Source organism: Lacerta agilis, chromosome 17, assembly GCF_009819535.1.
Source record: "Lacerta agilis isolate rLacAgi1 chromosome 17, rLacAgi1.pri, whole genome shotgun sequence".
In the NCBI taxonomy this organism is placed as follows: domain Eukaryota; kingdom Metazoa; phylum Chordata; class Lepidosauria; order Squamata; family Lacertidae; genus Lacerta; species Lacerta agilis.
The window spans coordinates 6,708,146-6,725,053 of NC_046328.1; the positions used below are offsets into that span (position 1 = coordinate 6,708,146).

Below are 16,908 nucleotides of genomic sequence, written 5' to 3' on the forward strand. Positions count from 1 at the left end.
AATCACTGAGTGGGGTGACAAAACTATGAGGTTGTTTTTGTTTTTTTAAAATGGGCCCACGAAACTTTTTAGTTCAGTCAACAAACGTAACGGGGGCCGGCACTTACAGCGTGCCTGAGCTACGTGTCTCTCCTGGAAGTGACGTGGGGGCTTGGGCTCCTGCGGGCTCTGCGTTGCCCGAAATGGCAGTGTGGGACTTGCGCCTGCCCTCCGCCTCTCCCTCAGCAGCCCTATAGCTGAGGGGGTGGCGGCGGAGAGGATCCATGCAGTGCCCCCAGCCCTCATGGGTGGCTTGCCCTGCTCCCGGCCGCAGGACGCACACACCCAAGTGGCTAGCTACGCCACTGCTTTTAGGTGATGGTTCAGGAAATGTACAACTTAAGGAACACTACAATCAGCAAGGCAAGAGAAATTAGAAGTGGGAACGGGGGAATGATGACCTTGCAATGTTCCTCTTAAATTTCTAGATTACTGTATAATACTTCCTCTGCTTCCTTAAAATGCAAAGGGAATAGGCAACTGCAAATTTTACACTGGGCTGGGGGGGCCTTTTCCAGCTCAAGGGCCACATCCACGCACTGGGAAACATGGCCAGGGCCATGCACCACTGGTGGGTGGAACAATGAATGCTATTTTTTACCTTTGTGCAGTAGGCTACTTTGTACACACATTCGCACACCCCTTTCTACCTGTCCTCCATCCAGTCAAGCAAGGCATGATCAGAGCTCAAGGGCACAGGCCAGCCTCTTACCATTCACACAAACAACTGTTTCCCTTGACGTCTGAAGCGCTACATTTCAAAGAACACATGACTATTCTGAAGAAGAAGAAGAAGAAGAAGAAGAAGAAGAAGAAGAAGAAGAAGAAGAGGAGGAGGAGGAGTTTGGACTTGATATCCCGCCTTTCACTCCCCTTAAGGAGTCTCCAAGCGGCTCACATTCTCCTTTCCCTTCCTCCCCCACAACAAACACTCTGTGAAGTGAGTGAGGTTGAGAGACTTCAGAGAAGTGTGACTAGCCCAAGGTCACCCAGCAGCTGCATGTGGAGGAGCGGGGAAGCGAACCCAGTTCACCAAATTATGAGTCCACCGCTCCTAACCACTACATACTGACTCCCAATCAAGAAAAATTTATTCACTCAACTTCATTGAGTGTCTCTTGGCTGCTACGGATGCAATGACATGATCTGGCATTATGTGAACGGACAGTATGGTTCTGGGTTTGACTTTACAGATAACATTTCTCTGTCGGAAGGGCGATCAGAGAATAGTTCTCTGTCAGAAGGAACCCTCTATTTGAAGGACTGGTTTAAAGAGAAAGAGCCTTAAGAAGGGAGAGGAGTAGGAGAATTGAGGTTGCCCATCAACTATAAGCACCCAGACAGCAGAATAAACAGACAGAGATCACCTGGTCACAGTCCTCCCTCTCTATGGTATGATATTTAAATTACAACAATTATTTGCATAATTTTCAGATTTATAATTTGCATAATAAAAATCAGATGCACACATTTTATGCAAGCCTGCTTCCTCTTTTGTCCTCTTATGTGGGGAATGCATTTACATTTGGGGGCGATGCTTCTATGTGGTCACCCTCACGAAAAACAAGGCACCCTGGGCACATCCTGTCCCCACTCCCTGACCCTCTTCCCCTTGCACACGGAAATCTTTCACCACCCATCACTTGCCATTTTGTCCGGAACGGAAAACTATGATTGGTGCTTGCCTTGAAAAGCAGGATTGCAGAATGGGGTCAGATTCTAGTTTCCAGAACCTGGTCCACTTAACAGGGGGAGAGGGAAATTTAAAAGCTGAATTCAATCGACTTCATCATGCTGCCTGGTATAAGGAAGGAGGGAGGGAGAGGTCTGTTTGTTCATGAAGTATAGCCTTCCTCAGTCTGATGTCCTTTGGATGCTGTTGGCCTACAGCTCCCATTGTCACTGACCATTCACCCTGCTGCTGGAGCTGATGGGTGTTAAAGGACTCCAGGCTGGGGAAGGCTGGTGAAATGCCAAACTATGGTTTGGCATTACATCCGAGCCACTCGTCGATATTCCGAAACACATGACGGCATTGATTTGCTCTAGTTTCCGCAACTTTTCCAGAAATGGACGGATCTTTCTAGACATTCTACGGACCAAAGCACTCGGCTCTTACCTTTCCCTAAGGATGTGGCAATTCCGTTCATGAACTGGGACAGGGATTTGCTAGGTGAGCCAGGGATATCCGTGGATGCCAACGAGTTACTCGTCAGGAGATCAATCTTCCCAGCTTGCTGCCGAAACCTTTCCAGTTCCTTGGAGAGGAGGTTAAATTGCTCGCCTTGTGTCCGACATTTCTCCTCTAGCTCACGGACCTTCGCCTGGGCAAAGAGAAAACACCAAAACTGAGGTCACGGCACGAGGGGTCACAACATTTGGAGATAACATGTTGTTGCTTTTCCCTTGGGGTGGGCAGGGGGCTGGCATATTCACATGGGCATCGGGAATCAAGGAGCTGGTGTGACCCCGAGTTAACTCCCCCCTCCCTATTCTTATGGCTGTTAGATGAGCCATCATGGGGTGCATAGGATGGTACAGGATTGTACCCTCAATGGATAAAAGAATGAATTCCTGATGGGCTGTGGAATCTGGATCTACACATTGGTGCAGTTTTGGGGAGTTTTGTTTTGGAACACGCAGCCCTGGTTATAAGGAACTGCCTTCAGAAGAAAGGAGGGAAAAGGGCTCATTTGGCCAAGCTCTCTCTTCCCTCAAGAGACCAGGGTATCCCAACCCTGTGAACTTAGGCCAGGCATAGGCAAACTCGGCCCTCCAGATGTTTTGAGACTACAATTCCCACCATCCCTGACCACTGGGTCCTGTTGACTAGGGATGATGGGAGTTGTAGTCCCAAAACATCTGGAGAGCCGAGTTTGGCTATGCCTGACTTAGGCACTTAAGTTCCAGGAAGCGAATTGGGGTTCCATAAAAGTAAAGGATATGCTAAGCTGTTGTTAAGCTGTAGCCCTGCCAGCAAAGCTGCTCGCTGGATGCCAGATCCACCACGAAGAGGCAATTTGATCACACCATTAAGCACCTAGATTGCTGCCCACCATGCCACTGTGCACAGAAAGAGAAGGGAGAGCTTATAAACTGTGGTTCGGGCATGTGGTGAAGCAACCAGGTGACAGTTCCACTATGGAATCAATGCCTAATGGAATTTATTCTCACAATTTAATGCAGATTAGAGTTCTCTGTGTTTTCTAGCCATGGTTGCAAAGGCTGCAATCCTAACTCCACTTACCTGGGAGTAAGCCCCATTGAATCCCACTGGATTTACTTCTGAGTAGACTTTGTCAGGATTGAGCTGTAAGCATGGTCCTTTTATTAGATTACTGGTTTGCAGGGGGTTAGATTGAATGACCCTCGGGGTTCATTCCATCTCTACAATTCTATGATTCTATGCTCAGGAAGAGGACATCCAGGAGTTGAGGTCAGATAATAGGAGGATTATGTCTCACTTTCAAGGGTGTCTGGCTGTTGGAGTGCTTGATTAAGATGGGTCTTTTGATGTGCTACTATCAGGTATTTATTACAGTCACCACTTGCCAGTCACCTGTCACACCATGTCCCAACACAATGCCACGAATTGGCCCTAACTGAACATATTCAAGAGTCCACACTCCAGAAAATGTTCAACAGCTCCCCCCCTTTTTTTAAAAAAAAAACAAAGCATGAATAACTTCCAGATGTTGCTGAATTGCTTTGTTCAATAATTCCAGCTGGAACAGGAAGCAGCATGAACTTCAAGCTGAGAAGCTTTGGTGGTGCCATTTTTCTTTACCAAACACCACAAAAGCAAAGCTTTGGAACGGATCTCTTAGCCGAACCCAGAACACCAGGGTTTGAACCCAGCTCCCTTGTGTGGGATCTCAGCTGTTCCTCCTCCTCTTCCGGGTCACTGCCGTCTGTTTTACTTGCCCCTGAGTCCAATCTATGCAGCCACCCAGAGAGGGAATGGCAAGTGAAGGAAGTTGCTTCACTGTCATCACTCTATGAATGGTCAGAGAGGGCAGATGAACAAGCAGCAACAGCAAAGAGGAAAAGGAGCACCAGATTCAGGAGATCTGGGGTTAGACAGCAGCCCCCTGCAGGAGTGTAGGGACCTCAGCAGACACTGCCTTCCCAGGTTGATGGACCCCATCTGCCCCTCACTTCCCTCTACAGCATGTGCAGAATCCACCTTCTTCACCATTGGACCCACTCTTGGTCTTGACCACTCCATCTGCCAGAGCCTGTCTTCATGTGCAGGGGAAGTCCCTAACTCATTGAGCGTTTGACACCCATTGGCTACCCTCACCTGATTTACCCAGCCAGTCAAAGCTGTGGCTGCTGTCCCATGCTGGCAGCTTCTAGGAGCTACAAGTGAGGGTTCAGTGCAGGGTGGCAAACTACCCCAGAAGGAGCATGACATGTCCCCCACCAGAGGTGCTATCTCTTCCCTAACAGCCCCCACACACCCCATCACATGGTGAACACCCAAAAAACTGATCTTTCCACAAGGTCAGCCTTTCTTTCCACTTTGAGTCATTTTGCCTAAGGTGTGTTGAGCCAGGGCAAGCGTTGAATGAGGGGAAGAGTTTCCCATGGATGGGCTTCCCCTTTGGAAATCTAGGGCAGACATTAAAACCTGGAACAAAGCATCTACTTTAGGATAGTCACAGTTGATGCAGAAGCAGAAGCAGGCAAAACAGCTGCAAGAGGAGCAACTTCCTGGGTGGAATTTCTGAATTGTGACTCACTCCAACTTTGGATTCAATGGACTGTGAAGGCTGTTGTGCCAAAATTATATTCCCTCTCCCTGACAAAGTAGCTCAGCACTGTCTCCTTTGAGGGTTGGTGGCCCTCCAGGGTGTCTGAAAAGGTGTCTTTCCCATCTCACCAGTGACATGAGATCCTTTTTTAATTAGAGATGCCAGGGATTGAACCTGGAATGGTTTTTCCTACAAAGCATGGGCTCTGCCACTGAGTTGTGGCCCCGCTCCTAAGTCGGGGTGGGGAACCTGTGGCCTTCCAGATGTTAATGAACTTCCACCATCCCCTGACCGTTGGTCATTTTGGATGGGGGTTGGAATCCAACAACATCTCGAGGGCCTCAGGTCCCCCATGTCTGCTCCACAGGAAGCCAAAGCTAGATCTGGAATGGAGAACATGAGGCCTCCAAGTTACAGTTCGACATCATCAGCCTCAGCTGGAATGGCCAAATATCAGGGAAGGTATATGTTGGAGCCTGGTAGCATCTGCATGATCTCAGGTTCCACATCCCTAACTTCATCCTTTGGAGTATACAAAGATCTTTGCATGTATTGTCTCAGTAACACGTCAATCTTGTAAGGTAAATCATTAATATTAATTCCATGTTTTCTTCTGGGTATAATTTTTTTCTCTCACTGCAGGTGACCTCCCTCCCTATCTAAGAGAATGGGCTGGAGACCAAGTCAGACTCTCTGTTTACAGTATTGTCTGCTCTGACTGACAGCAGTTCTCCAGGGACCCAGGTAGCGAGGGAGGCAATGTGCCCTACTTTACAGAGAACGGTTCTCCATCTGAGAGGCAGTCAGAGAATGGTCCTCTGGTTTGAAGATGCCCACTCTCTGAAGGGCTGTTCTGCCCAAGTCCAGTTTAAAGAGAAAAGATGGAGAACAGCAGGGCCTTGGAGTTGCCCAACAGTAGTGAGTACCTGGATGGCAGATTAAGGCTGCATGCATGCCACACATTTAAGGCACATTCTTTGCCTCAAAGAATTCTGGGTACTGTAGTTTGTTGAGGGTTGCTGGGAACTGTAACTGTGATCTAAAGGTAGTGTGTGTGCAGCCTAAGCAGGCACATAGGGCACCAGATCACACCTGCTCCAAGTTAAAATGTAATATATCATTTTAAAATTTGCATCTGTATATATATATATATAAATCACCATATGCACATTTTATGCAAACCTGCATCCTCTTCTGTAGTGATATGTAGGTGGGCCACCCTGGCAGAGTTTGACTCACTATCAAGCCCCAGTTAAAATGACACCATTCTTGCCGTTAGCAACTGAAACAATGAGATAACCATGTATTCTTATTTAGGGCTTGTCCAGACTTCTGCTTGTCCCGGGCCTTGAAAGCGGTTGTTCTGGGGTTTTGCCTTTGACCCTCCATTTCTCCCCGGAAAACCTGCTCTTTAGCGATAAATCAGAACAAACAGCAATCCGCTGAAAACCCGATTGCTGTTTGTTCCGATTCAGTGCTAAAGATCGGGTTCCCCTGGGGGAAAACAGAGGGGCGGATAAGCCCTTTGTCAACCAACCAGCTGGCCACGTAATCTGAATTTAGACAAATCCATACGCAACACCTGGAAGTTACTACTTTGCACGAAGCTTTTGAATCATTCTTACTGGGCATGCTCATAAATCCTAGCACTCAGCATCAAAATGCGGGCTTGAGAGTATGATAGTAACAAAGCATTCTCTGTGCCAAGTTCACCAGGTAATACCACTGGCTTTGATTCACCTGGCTCCCCCAGTGGTATCTGGATCAGTAGCTAAACATGCCTTTTGGAACAAGGGCTCTATTGCGTGGGGATTTCATGCAAAGGGGCGGCTGGGCAGACAGTGCGCACTCATTTGGCTTTGGTGTGGAGTTGAAGGGGAGGGGGGGGGAAAGAGGTTTTATTTTCTGATCGAAATACCTGCATGCTGTCCAAGGTGGTCTGGATGAAGAGCAAAGCAATATACACAGAAACAAAAACAAAAAAGACACAGGGAAGGGGAGGGGAAAGATGCAGAATAAAAGAAAGATGTTTAAAGCAAAAAACCAAAAAAGCTGAACAACAACAACAGATTAGAACACACTTCTCTTTTCACACATTTCAAACCGACATATATATATTGTGCGTATCTACGCCACATGTTCAGACCCATTTCAAATATATCCTGGGAGCCATAGTTTGGGTCAGAGTGCTTGGTGACCCTTTGTTCAAAGTCCGCAGACCCTCCTTGGAAGGTTTCTCTCAATGCTTCAAGGGGCACACAGATGGAGCGATTCGCTGGGAGGCAAGTCCCCATGTCTCCCCAGAATGCCTCGGCTGGAAGACTGCCATATCATCGCAGCACAGTGTCATTTCAATTGAGGCACTGCTGAAATCTAAAGACGGCAGCCCACACGGGGCTACCTGGAGCTGCCATATTTCCACCCCCTGCCAACGCTACATCCAGAACAACACTGGGCTCACCCACACTTTTGATCGCTATTGTGTATACTGTACAGGTGAAACTCAAAAAATTAGAATATCGTGGAAAAGTCTATTTATGTAAGCAATTGTTTTCATTAGCTACTGGAGTTTAATATATGTGATAGACTCATGACATGCAACACGAGATATGTCAAGCCTTTGCTTGTTATAATTGTGATGATTATGGCGTACAGCTGATGAAAACCCCAAAGTTGAAATTGTTAATTTGGGGTTCTCATCAGCTGTACGCCATAATTATCACAATTATAACAAATAAAGGCTTGACATATCTTGCTTTGCATGTCATGAGTGTATCTCATATATTAGTTTCACCTTTTAAGTTGAATTACTGGCAGAAACGAACCTTTCCACAATATTCTAATTTTTTGAGTTTCACCTGTATAATACCAATTACTTCCACCGGGTCTGAGAGCTTCTCCCATTGCTCTGCAGCTATGCCTTGCGGAAATCCAACCTTGCCCCCAATTCGAATCTTATCAGATGCATGGAAAATACAAAGAGTTTTGCTTAACCGAGCTTCAACTCCAAAGTGTGGATGAGCCCACTGTGGAGCGGGGGGGGGGCTCCAAGGAGTCTGCCTGCCTCCTCCCACTCAGCCGCCCTACAGCTAAGGGGGAGTTGGCGGGTGGACCCTTTGGGGCAGTGCAGAGCCTGTGGGCGTCCAAGCCACCGCATCACTCCCAGGAGAGATGTGTGGCTCGGGCGTGCTGCAGGCCCCGCGGTGAGTGCCGCCCGGCATTTTCTCACCCCCCTCAGTGGTGACACCCGGGGTGACCCGCCCCCACCGCACCCCCCTTCCTCCGCCCCTGACTGCGTCATGATGTAGTGGTTTCTCCCCCACTGATTAAGGCATTTTGGTGGGGACAGGGCACTGCCCCAACTGCAGGCTGGTTTCAGCAGCTTCACGCCGCTTGAAGTGGTGGGAAAAGCAAGAAGTGGGTAGGGGGTCAGGTGGCCGGTAATGGTGGCCGGTAGGGTGGAAGGCAGGGAGGCCAGCAGTAGGTGGAACCAGAGCCAAGGGCAGGCAAAGTCATTCCCATCCTCCTCCCGGCTGAGTTTCACAAAGGGCAAGACAGAGATTGAGGAGGAGGAATCCAGCAAGCAGGGCCACTTCCTCAACTGGATACAAGTAAGGAGACAGCTGGGTGGGCTGGGGGGCGGATTCAGGCTGGCAGGGCAGTGACCCATTTGCTTTAAAGGGACATGCCTTCACTTGATGAGGAAGATGCTGCCTTCGTCGTTTTCACCACTAAGCCTCTTGGCCTTGAGAATATTGCAACTCTCTGCTGCCCCTCAAGAAACCTTGCAAAATGCCACCCAGCACTTGCAGCCTGCAAAAGCTCGAGGACGTTCTTTACACAGCACTGCACAAAGCAATTCGTTGAGTTTCTTGATAGGGAAATATGAGAGCGGAACCCAAGTTGGAAACCAGTTTTCTTTTTTCGAGAATGAGTAACGTAGATATGCCAACTGAGACGTTTACCATACTCAAAACGAAGAAAAGAACAATGGCATGCATTTACGACAACCACGCTGGCATACGTTTAGGGCAGGGGGAGATCAATAGTGCCGCTGATTAGCAATCGCAACAAGCCAATTAAATAAACACATGGGGGAAATTAATAAGCTCAAGGGCGATGTGAGATCAATAAGCAAATCACAAAGGGGAGAAACAGCAGACAATCCAAGCGAAATTGGAATTTCAGGAAGGATAAATGACCTCTTCCAGGCTATAGCTGCTCCCTCCCAGCTTGATCAAACTCATTTCCTCTTGCATTTGCTAGGGGTTTGCTACCTTATATGATCTGGAGTTTTTTGTGTTTTTTTTAAAGCAATTTTAATGCACTTGATGGTGGCAGTGAAACTGCGCAAATAACGTTTCACATGAAAACCTTTAAAGGAAGAAAAACCCAAAGCCTTGGTTGGGCCCTGGGGCTAGTGACATTGGTGACATTGGTTTTGCCCACGAGGCACAAAACACTGCAAAGGCATGTTGAATCCTGTAACCCCCCAGGATAAAGAGCAACAGAGGCTTTGGCATGGACCATCCCCCCCACCACATCCCAAGAAAATGCCGCTCCACCAGTTCCTTGCGTTATTACTTTTGCCTCTGCAATAGTGAGGCCTGAACTGTTTAAAAAAAAAATAACAACAGAAAGTTGTTTGTTCTTTAGGTTCAAGATATGTTAGGGGAAAGTGTCCTGCAATCCATCTGATGTCTGTATAGACGACAATATCCATAAATATCCTGGTCCAGCATGTGTGTGCACCAGAGTCGAGTTTCATTAGGACCCTCAATCTCAGGGATTCAGCATGTATAGACCTGAGGGAGAGGGCTGAGCTTTGGAAAACTGCAGATTTAGCAACACACACACACACCCACGCACATACACAAGGCATCCTCCAAAGGTAAAAGCAGGGGCAACAATTTGCCTGGGGTAATTTCAATTTCCTAGTCCCTGCCTGCCTGCCTCTACTGATTCCTATTGAGGCAACTTAGGATGAGCTGCAAGTTTTGCCATTTTATGTCAGTGTGACTTGCAAGATTGGCTATTTATTAGGATTCAGCCCTGTTGTCAGGGACTGTGACCAGGCGTCAAAAGAATGATAAAGTGTGCCTTTAGGTGCAACCCTCTACGCAATGCCGGAAACTGAGTGCCAGAGCATCCTCAACTGATGGCTGTCCAGCCTCTGCTTGAAGAAGACCTCCGGCAAGAGGGAGGCCACCATCTCTCTCAGCAATTGCTTCCACTATCAAATCATGTGAAATTTAACCCCACATCAGATCTAGTCCTGCCCTCTGGGGCAGCTATTGCCCTCCTTTGTGAAACAGCCCTTCGGGTGTTTGAAGAGCCCTATCATTTCACCCCTCTTTTCTTTTCTCCAGGCCAGCGGTCACTGGTGACCATTGAGACTGACTAGGAAGAATGCAAGGAGTCCAGGCAGGAGGCAGTGCCAGAGCCAACGCCAGCAGAGTCACTTGTGCTAGTTTTGCCCCCATCCTCCTCCCTGCTGGAATACTACAATGCACTCTATGCATGACTTCCCTGTGTAGTTAGTGCAGGATGCTGCTGCAGCACAACTCCTGCCGACCAGGAGCGAGGCCTTGTGAGGATGTAATAACACCTGTGCTCAGAGACCTGCCCTGGTTGCTGATCTGCTACTGAGCCTGATCCAAGGTGTTACTGTTAGTAGACAAAGCCCATAACAACTTGGGACCAGTTTACCTATGAGATCGCCTTTCCGCAGATCACTTTGTTCAGCCGAACAGGCACTGCCACAGGTGCCACACAGTACCTGTTTTGCATTGGTAAGAACTCGATTATTTCGTGTGCCAGCATCTGCACTTTGGAACACCCCGCCGATTGCTACCAAGCAGGTGCCTTCACTGAACTCTGGCACCTGCTAAAAACATTCTTGTCTAGGCAAGCCTACCCAGGTGCTTATTGGAGACTGGTGGCACTGTGGTCTAAACCACTGAGCCTAGGGCTTGCTGATCAGAAGGTCAGCGGTTCAAATCCCCACGATGGGGTGAGCTCCCGTTGCTTGGTCCCTGCTCCTGCCAACCTAGCAGTTTGAAAGCACATCAAAGTGCAAGTAGATAAATAGGTACCGCTCCGGTGGGAAGGTAAACGGCGTTTCCGTGCGCTGCTCTGGTTCGCCAGAAGCGGCTTAGTCATGCTGGCCACATGACCCGGAAGCTGTACGCCGGCTCCCTCGGCCAATAAAGCGAGATGAGCGCCGCAACCCCAGAGTCGTCCGCGACTGGACCTAATGGTCAGGGGTCCCTTTACCTTTACCTTTTTTATCCAGATGCTTAGAAATGCTGGCGTGACTTTTAACCTGTTCAAGGATTTTAACTTTGTATGTTTTAAAGTATTTAAAGGCGGTGGGTACAGATTTTTTTTTGTCAGGATTCACCCCTGAAGCCTTTCTCATGAATGAGCATATAGTATAGCCACAAGGCAGCAGAGGTTTGGGATCGGAGATTTCCTTCTCCTAGATGGGCTACCTTCCCAGAACCCCAACTTCCTACTTCTCTTTCCAGCACATGCAGAAACCACCTTCTTAACCGCTGGCCACACCGTTGGTTTCGTCCAGAGCTTGTCTTCACGTGCAGGGGAAGTCCCTACCTCACCAAGGGTTTGGGAACCATTGGCTACCCTCACCTGGTTTAGCCACCAGTCGAAGCCATTTCCTGGGTTGTGGTTCCTGTTGCATGATGACAGCTTCTAGGAGCCACAGGTGAGAGCTGAGTGCAGGGTGGGGATGAAAGGTGGGCAAACTACCTCAGAATTAGCACAACATGTCCCCACCAGAGGCACTACCCCTCCGCTAACACCCCATATACCCCATGAACTAACTAAATAATTGTGAGTGGTTTTTTTAAAACTAAATAAATAAAAACCTTGTGATAAAGGTATTACAGCAGGTGCAACCAACATGGTGGCCTTTAGGTACTGTTGGGCTCCAAATCCCCTCAGTTCCAGCCAGAACAGCCAATGGTCAGGGGTGATGGGAATCCAACAACATCTGGAGGGGGGTCACTTTTGCTATCCCTTAACTGCTACCCCGTAATAGCAATGCAGAGGGCAGCAGACCATTGTGCCTGTTTTTTCAAAGCAAAAAAACTGACTCAATGGGCTTTCCTCATGGATTAATGGCCGGTTCAGAGGACTGGAAGGCAAAGAGGCAAAGCCCCAGAGTCGATAAGATGTACCCAGTCATTAATCCCCAGGAAATACCCTGCATCAAAGATCATAATTACTATTAGAAGTCATTAATGAAGCCCGTGCAGGAATATAGATTTTTACTTCTCTGGGCACCAGCTGTACAGACAGGGCAATTAATGGGCTTCGACTGAGTCAGGGAGATTATCAGAGACAGCCTTCGATATTCCGCTTGGTGTGACAACCTTGTTTATTGCTAAGTTCATGAGGCTTCCGACAAAGTCTAATAAAAATGCTGGGATTCTCCTTAAAAATAAAAAGGCCTTTTCTGAGTCCACCTAACATCCTTATAAGTAAATGAGCTTCTATGTTGCCCTTGTCTCCACTTACTCCTTGTGATCCCCCCTTTTAAAATAATAATAATAATAATAATAATAATAATAATAATAATAATAATAATAATAATGCAAAGCAAGAGAATTTTCCTAGGACCTCTTAATCTTCGAGGCAGTCTCCCCCAATCTGGTTGCCTCTGGATGTTAACTGGATTTGTCATCATCCACGACTGTTGGAAGATGCTGATTAGAGTTTAAGTCCAGTAACACCTGGATGGTGCTATGTTGGGGAAAGATGACTTAGGGCATGGCCTATCTGTGTTAAGTAATCTTGGAATTGCTTAGAATTTTAGAACCCATCAGCTGACCTGGAGTGGCCAATACCTGTCAACCAGGCCTTATAAAGCCATCACTTCGGAGCAACTGGTCTCTGTGCCAGGGGGAAAAGACTGCTTAGGAGCCTTCTCTGTTTCTCCTGACTTCTGCCTTGGATTGTGATGCCTGCCTGCTTTAACATCCATAAACAGCCTCGGTCCAGTATACCTGAAGGAGCATCTCCACCCCCATCATTCTGCCCGGACACTGAGGTCCAGTGCCGAGGGCCTTCTGGCGGTTCCCTCGCTGCGAGAAGCCAAGTTACATGGAACCAGGCAGAGGGCCTTCTCGGTAGTGGCACCCGCCCTGTGGAACACCCTCCCACCAGATGTCAAAGAGAAAACCAACTACCAGACTTTTAGGAAACATCTGAAAGCAGCCCTGTTTAGGGAAGCTTTTATTGTTTAATAGATTATTGTATTTTAACATTCTGTTGGAAGCCGCCCAGAGTGGCTGGGGAAACCCAGTCAGATGGGCGGGGTTTAAATAATAAATTGTTGTTGTTGTTGTTGTTGTTGTTGTTGTTGTTGTTGTTGTTGTTGTTGTTAAAATCTTGGACTTGATTCTGTCCTACTTGGACTGACCGCCGGTTCTTCCTGTGTTCCCGGAGCTGCTTCTGGCATTGTCCTTTGAGAGGTCTGATACAATTGTAAGGGTTAGATGCCTGCATTTGTTTTAAAAAGTGAAGTTCTAAGGAAGCTGAATGCTGTAGCTGGTGTCACATTCTACACCTCTCCCTCCACTGTTAGAGGCAGTATACCAGAGGGTAGGACCTGAACCAACAGATTCAACTGACGAGAAATGAGATTCCAGCCACATGTCAGGAAGAAATTTTGATGATGAGAGCTATTGGAGGCTTTAAACAGAAGTTGGATGGCCACCTCTCCTGGGTTATTAAGCTTGGTTCCTGCATTGCATGGGGTTGAACTAAATGACCCCTGAGTTCTCCTTCCAACTATGCAATTCTGTGATTCTATGAAAGGAATCCTACATGTGTGCTCAGAAGTCAGTTTCATCATATTCAATGGGAACTGTATAGGGCGGAAGCCTAAATCAATCAATCAAACATACATAAAAGGTAAAGGGACCCCTGACCATTAGGTCCAGTCGTATCCGGCTCTGGGGTTGCGGCGCTCATCTCACTTTACTGGCTGAGGGAGCCGGCGTACAGCTTCTGGGTCATGTGGCCAGTATGACAAAACCGCTTCTGGCGAACCAGAGCAGCGCACGGAAACGCCATTTACCTTCCCGCCGGAGCGGTACTTGTTTATCTACTTGCACTTTTGACGTGCTTTCAAACTGCTAGGTTGGCAGGAGCAGGGACCAAACAATGGGAGCTCACCCCGTCGTGGGGATTCGAACCGCCAACCTTCTGATCGGCAAGCCCTAGGCTCTGTGGTTTAACCCACAGCGCCACCCGCATCCTGCATACATACATACATACATACATACACACAAATGTACTGATAATAATAATTAGGGTCATCAACCAGTTATAGAAACCTTGGTTTATCAATGGCCTGCCTTAACCAATCAAGCAATTCCACTGGAATATTTTTTGCTGTTTAGATTGTGCCAACCTCGTTTGCGGTTATAGCGTGTTTCAATGTAAGACCCCAAAGTGGGCATGCCATGTCAGAGTATACAATTCACACCCTTAAAATATCAAAAGCACACTTTCTGAGATATGAAGACAAGGCACAAAGAATCATAATTTAGCAAGCAGAACCTACCAGTCCTTGTTGGAAAGAGCAGCCATGATTAATTATATTATTTTGAAAATTCACTGTTAACAGCAACACATCAGAACAACCCCAAAACATAAAATGAGCATGCTCTTAACTCTTAGCTCGGCTGATATTTGCTTGGCACTTGCCTGTTAATCCACCAGTTGATGAATCTACCAGTTAAAGCAGGTGTGGGGAAGTGCAGGCCTTGGACTGAATGTGGCCCTCTGGGTCTCCTTATTTGACCACACACCTCAGGGGCCCCACTTTGCACACACACCCCCCCCCAAATGCTTTCCACTGACTGGAATGTGTCCTTGAACAGTAAAAACTTATCTTGCTTCCTTGGATAGATGGATGGTGAATGATATGTTTGGAAACCTCTAACTTGGGTCACTTTCCCTGTTCCACACACTTTCGCCTCTGGCCCCATCCACCGCTGGCATGAGGCCCCCAGAAAATTCCCCATGAATAAATGTGTCCCTTGGGCTGCTAAAGGTTCCCCATCCGTGAACACAACCAACCAAAGCTTGCAGTCCTAATAGTAGTAATAGCTCTGAGAGTAGAAAAAAGATCATCACCTTCCTTACCTCTAGCAGCTGAACTGCACCTTCATGTTCTTTCTTAGCTTCAACCTGAGCCTGAAAGAGACAGAGGAAGAAAATCAGACCAGCTGCTGTTGCTCTAGAATAAATCTAACCCAACAGATCTTTACAAAGATGGTTTTTAACACACTCAGAGGCTGGCAAAGACATTTTCTCCGGTCTAAGAGGTCGCACCATGCAATCTTAGAGGTGTGACCCATGCTCCCTTGCAGCGTAGCATGTGGATCTACTCTTTAGCAAAAAATTTAAAAAAAATGCTAAAGCAATTCTAGGCTGCACCAATGGAAGTCTAGTGTCCAGATCAGAGGAAGTAATAGTTCTGCCTTGGTCAGACCCCACCTGGAGCACTGTGTCCAATTCTGGGCACCACAGTTTAAGAAAGATACTGACAAGCTGGAATGTGTGCAGAGGAGGGAGACCAAGATGATCAAGGGCCTGGAAACTAAGCCTTCTGAGGAATGGCTGAGGGAATTGAGCATGCTGGGACCTAGAAGGACAATAGCACCTCAATTCTTTCTCGCAGAGCAGCTCACCCCAAATGTGCCGTGTTTAGGCCAATCACATACTCCTGTTTCACTTCCCACCATATCCATTCCTGGCCAACTTCACTGGGGAAAGGGCTGCAGCCCAGTGGATAGAGCATCTGCTTTGCATGCAGAAGGTTGCAGGTTCAATCTCCAGCATCTCCTGGTAGGGCTGGGAACACACATACCCCTCTAAAATCGTGGAGTGCTGCTGCCAATCAGTGTAGACAATACTGAGCTAGATGTGCCAATGGTCAGACGTGAGAGAAAGCAACTTGCTACTTTCCTCTGTTTACATGCCTCCTCAACTCTTTGTCTTCAAAAGAAACTACGAAGAAAACGGGCTCGTCTGGAGAAGCATCCTTTTATTCAGCTCCGTCAAACGCCTTTTCTCTCCATTGGCTTTTTGTGCTAGACTAATAAATGTTCCCTAATAGCATCTGATAAAGGAAAGAGACCACAAAGAGGTCTCTGGAGTGCAAACAATACCTTAGCAAGTAATAAGAAACTTTTGTCTTATCTACCATCACAGGTTTGATAAAAAATTATAAATATCCCTTTCCAGAATTCAAACTCAAAATAACGATACTGAAAGCTACAACAGTACTCATTGCAAATCCGGTTCATAACAAACTTGGTTATCTTACTGGGTCCTCTTATCTGCATTGCGTCTGGGAAGGCAATATTGTGGCCTCCTTATTGTGGCTGGCAGGCTAGATAGGGACATCTATATATCCTCCTGAAACAGGACAATCAGCCTGACTATGCTATCAGGGATCTAAGGTGAAAGCAGCAGTTATTAGCTTTCTTAATATGAAATGCAGCTATGGAATCTCATAAAAGGAGCAGCTCACCTACGAGGAAAAGTTGAGACATTCGGGGCTTTTTAGCTTACAGAAAATGCAAGGAAGAGGAGGCGTCACAGAGGTGTACATGCACCCCCAGAATACTAGAACTTGGGGACGCCCAACCAAAGCTGAACATTGGGAGAGTCAGTTTTTATAGGAGGAAAGGGGGGAAGCCCTGCTTTTTTGAGGATCAGCTGAAAGTGGTGCAGCTTTTTTTGCAAAGGGAAAAGCCCTGCTTTTTTGAGGATCAGCTGAAAGTGGTGCAGCTTTTTTTTGCAAAGGGAAAAGCCCTGCTTTTTTGAGGATCAGCTGAAAGTGGTGCAGCTTTCTGCAAAGGGAAAAGCCCTGTTTTTTTCCAGGATCAGCTGAAAGTGGTGCAGCTTTTCTGCAAAGGGCAAAGCCCTGCTTTTTGAGGATCAGCTGAAAGTGGTGCAGCTTTTTTGCAAAGGGCAAAGCCCCGTTTTTATGGGGTTCAACTCACTGTTCTGCAGCTTCTAGTCTACAGTTCTACAGTTTCCAGACAGATAATCTAATCAGCCAGTCACA

The 16,908-nt window shown here is 47.3% G+C and overlaps 1 protein-coding gene across 1 annotated transcript in view; it reads right to left on the reverse strand.

Annotated features, from left to right (window-relative positions):
* The window catches only part of RIMBP2 (RIMS binding protein 2), a 276,015-nt gene that overhangs the window by 58,944 nt on the left and 200,163 nt on the right, over positions 1-16,908 (reverse strand). Inside the window, 2 exon segments of the mRNA XM_033174379.1 lie at positions 2,159-2,363; positions 14,976-15,026. Coding sequence (XP_033030270.1) covers positions 2,159-2,363; positions 14,976-15,026 — 256 coding nt within the window.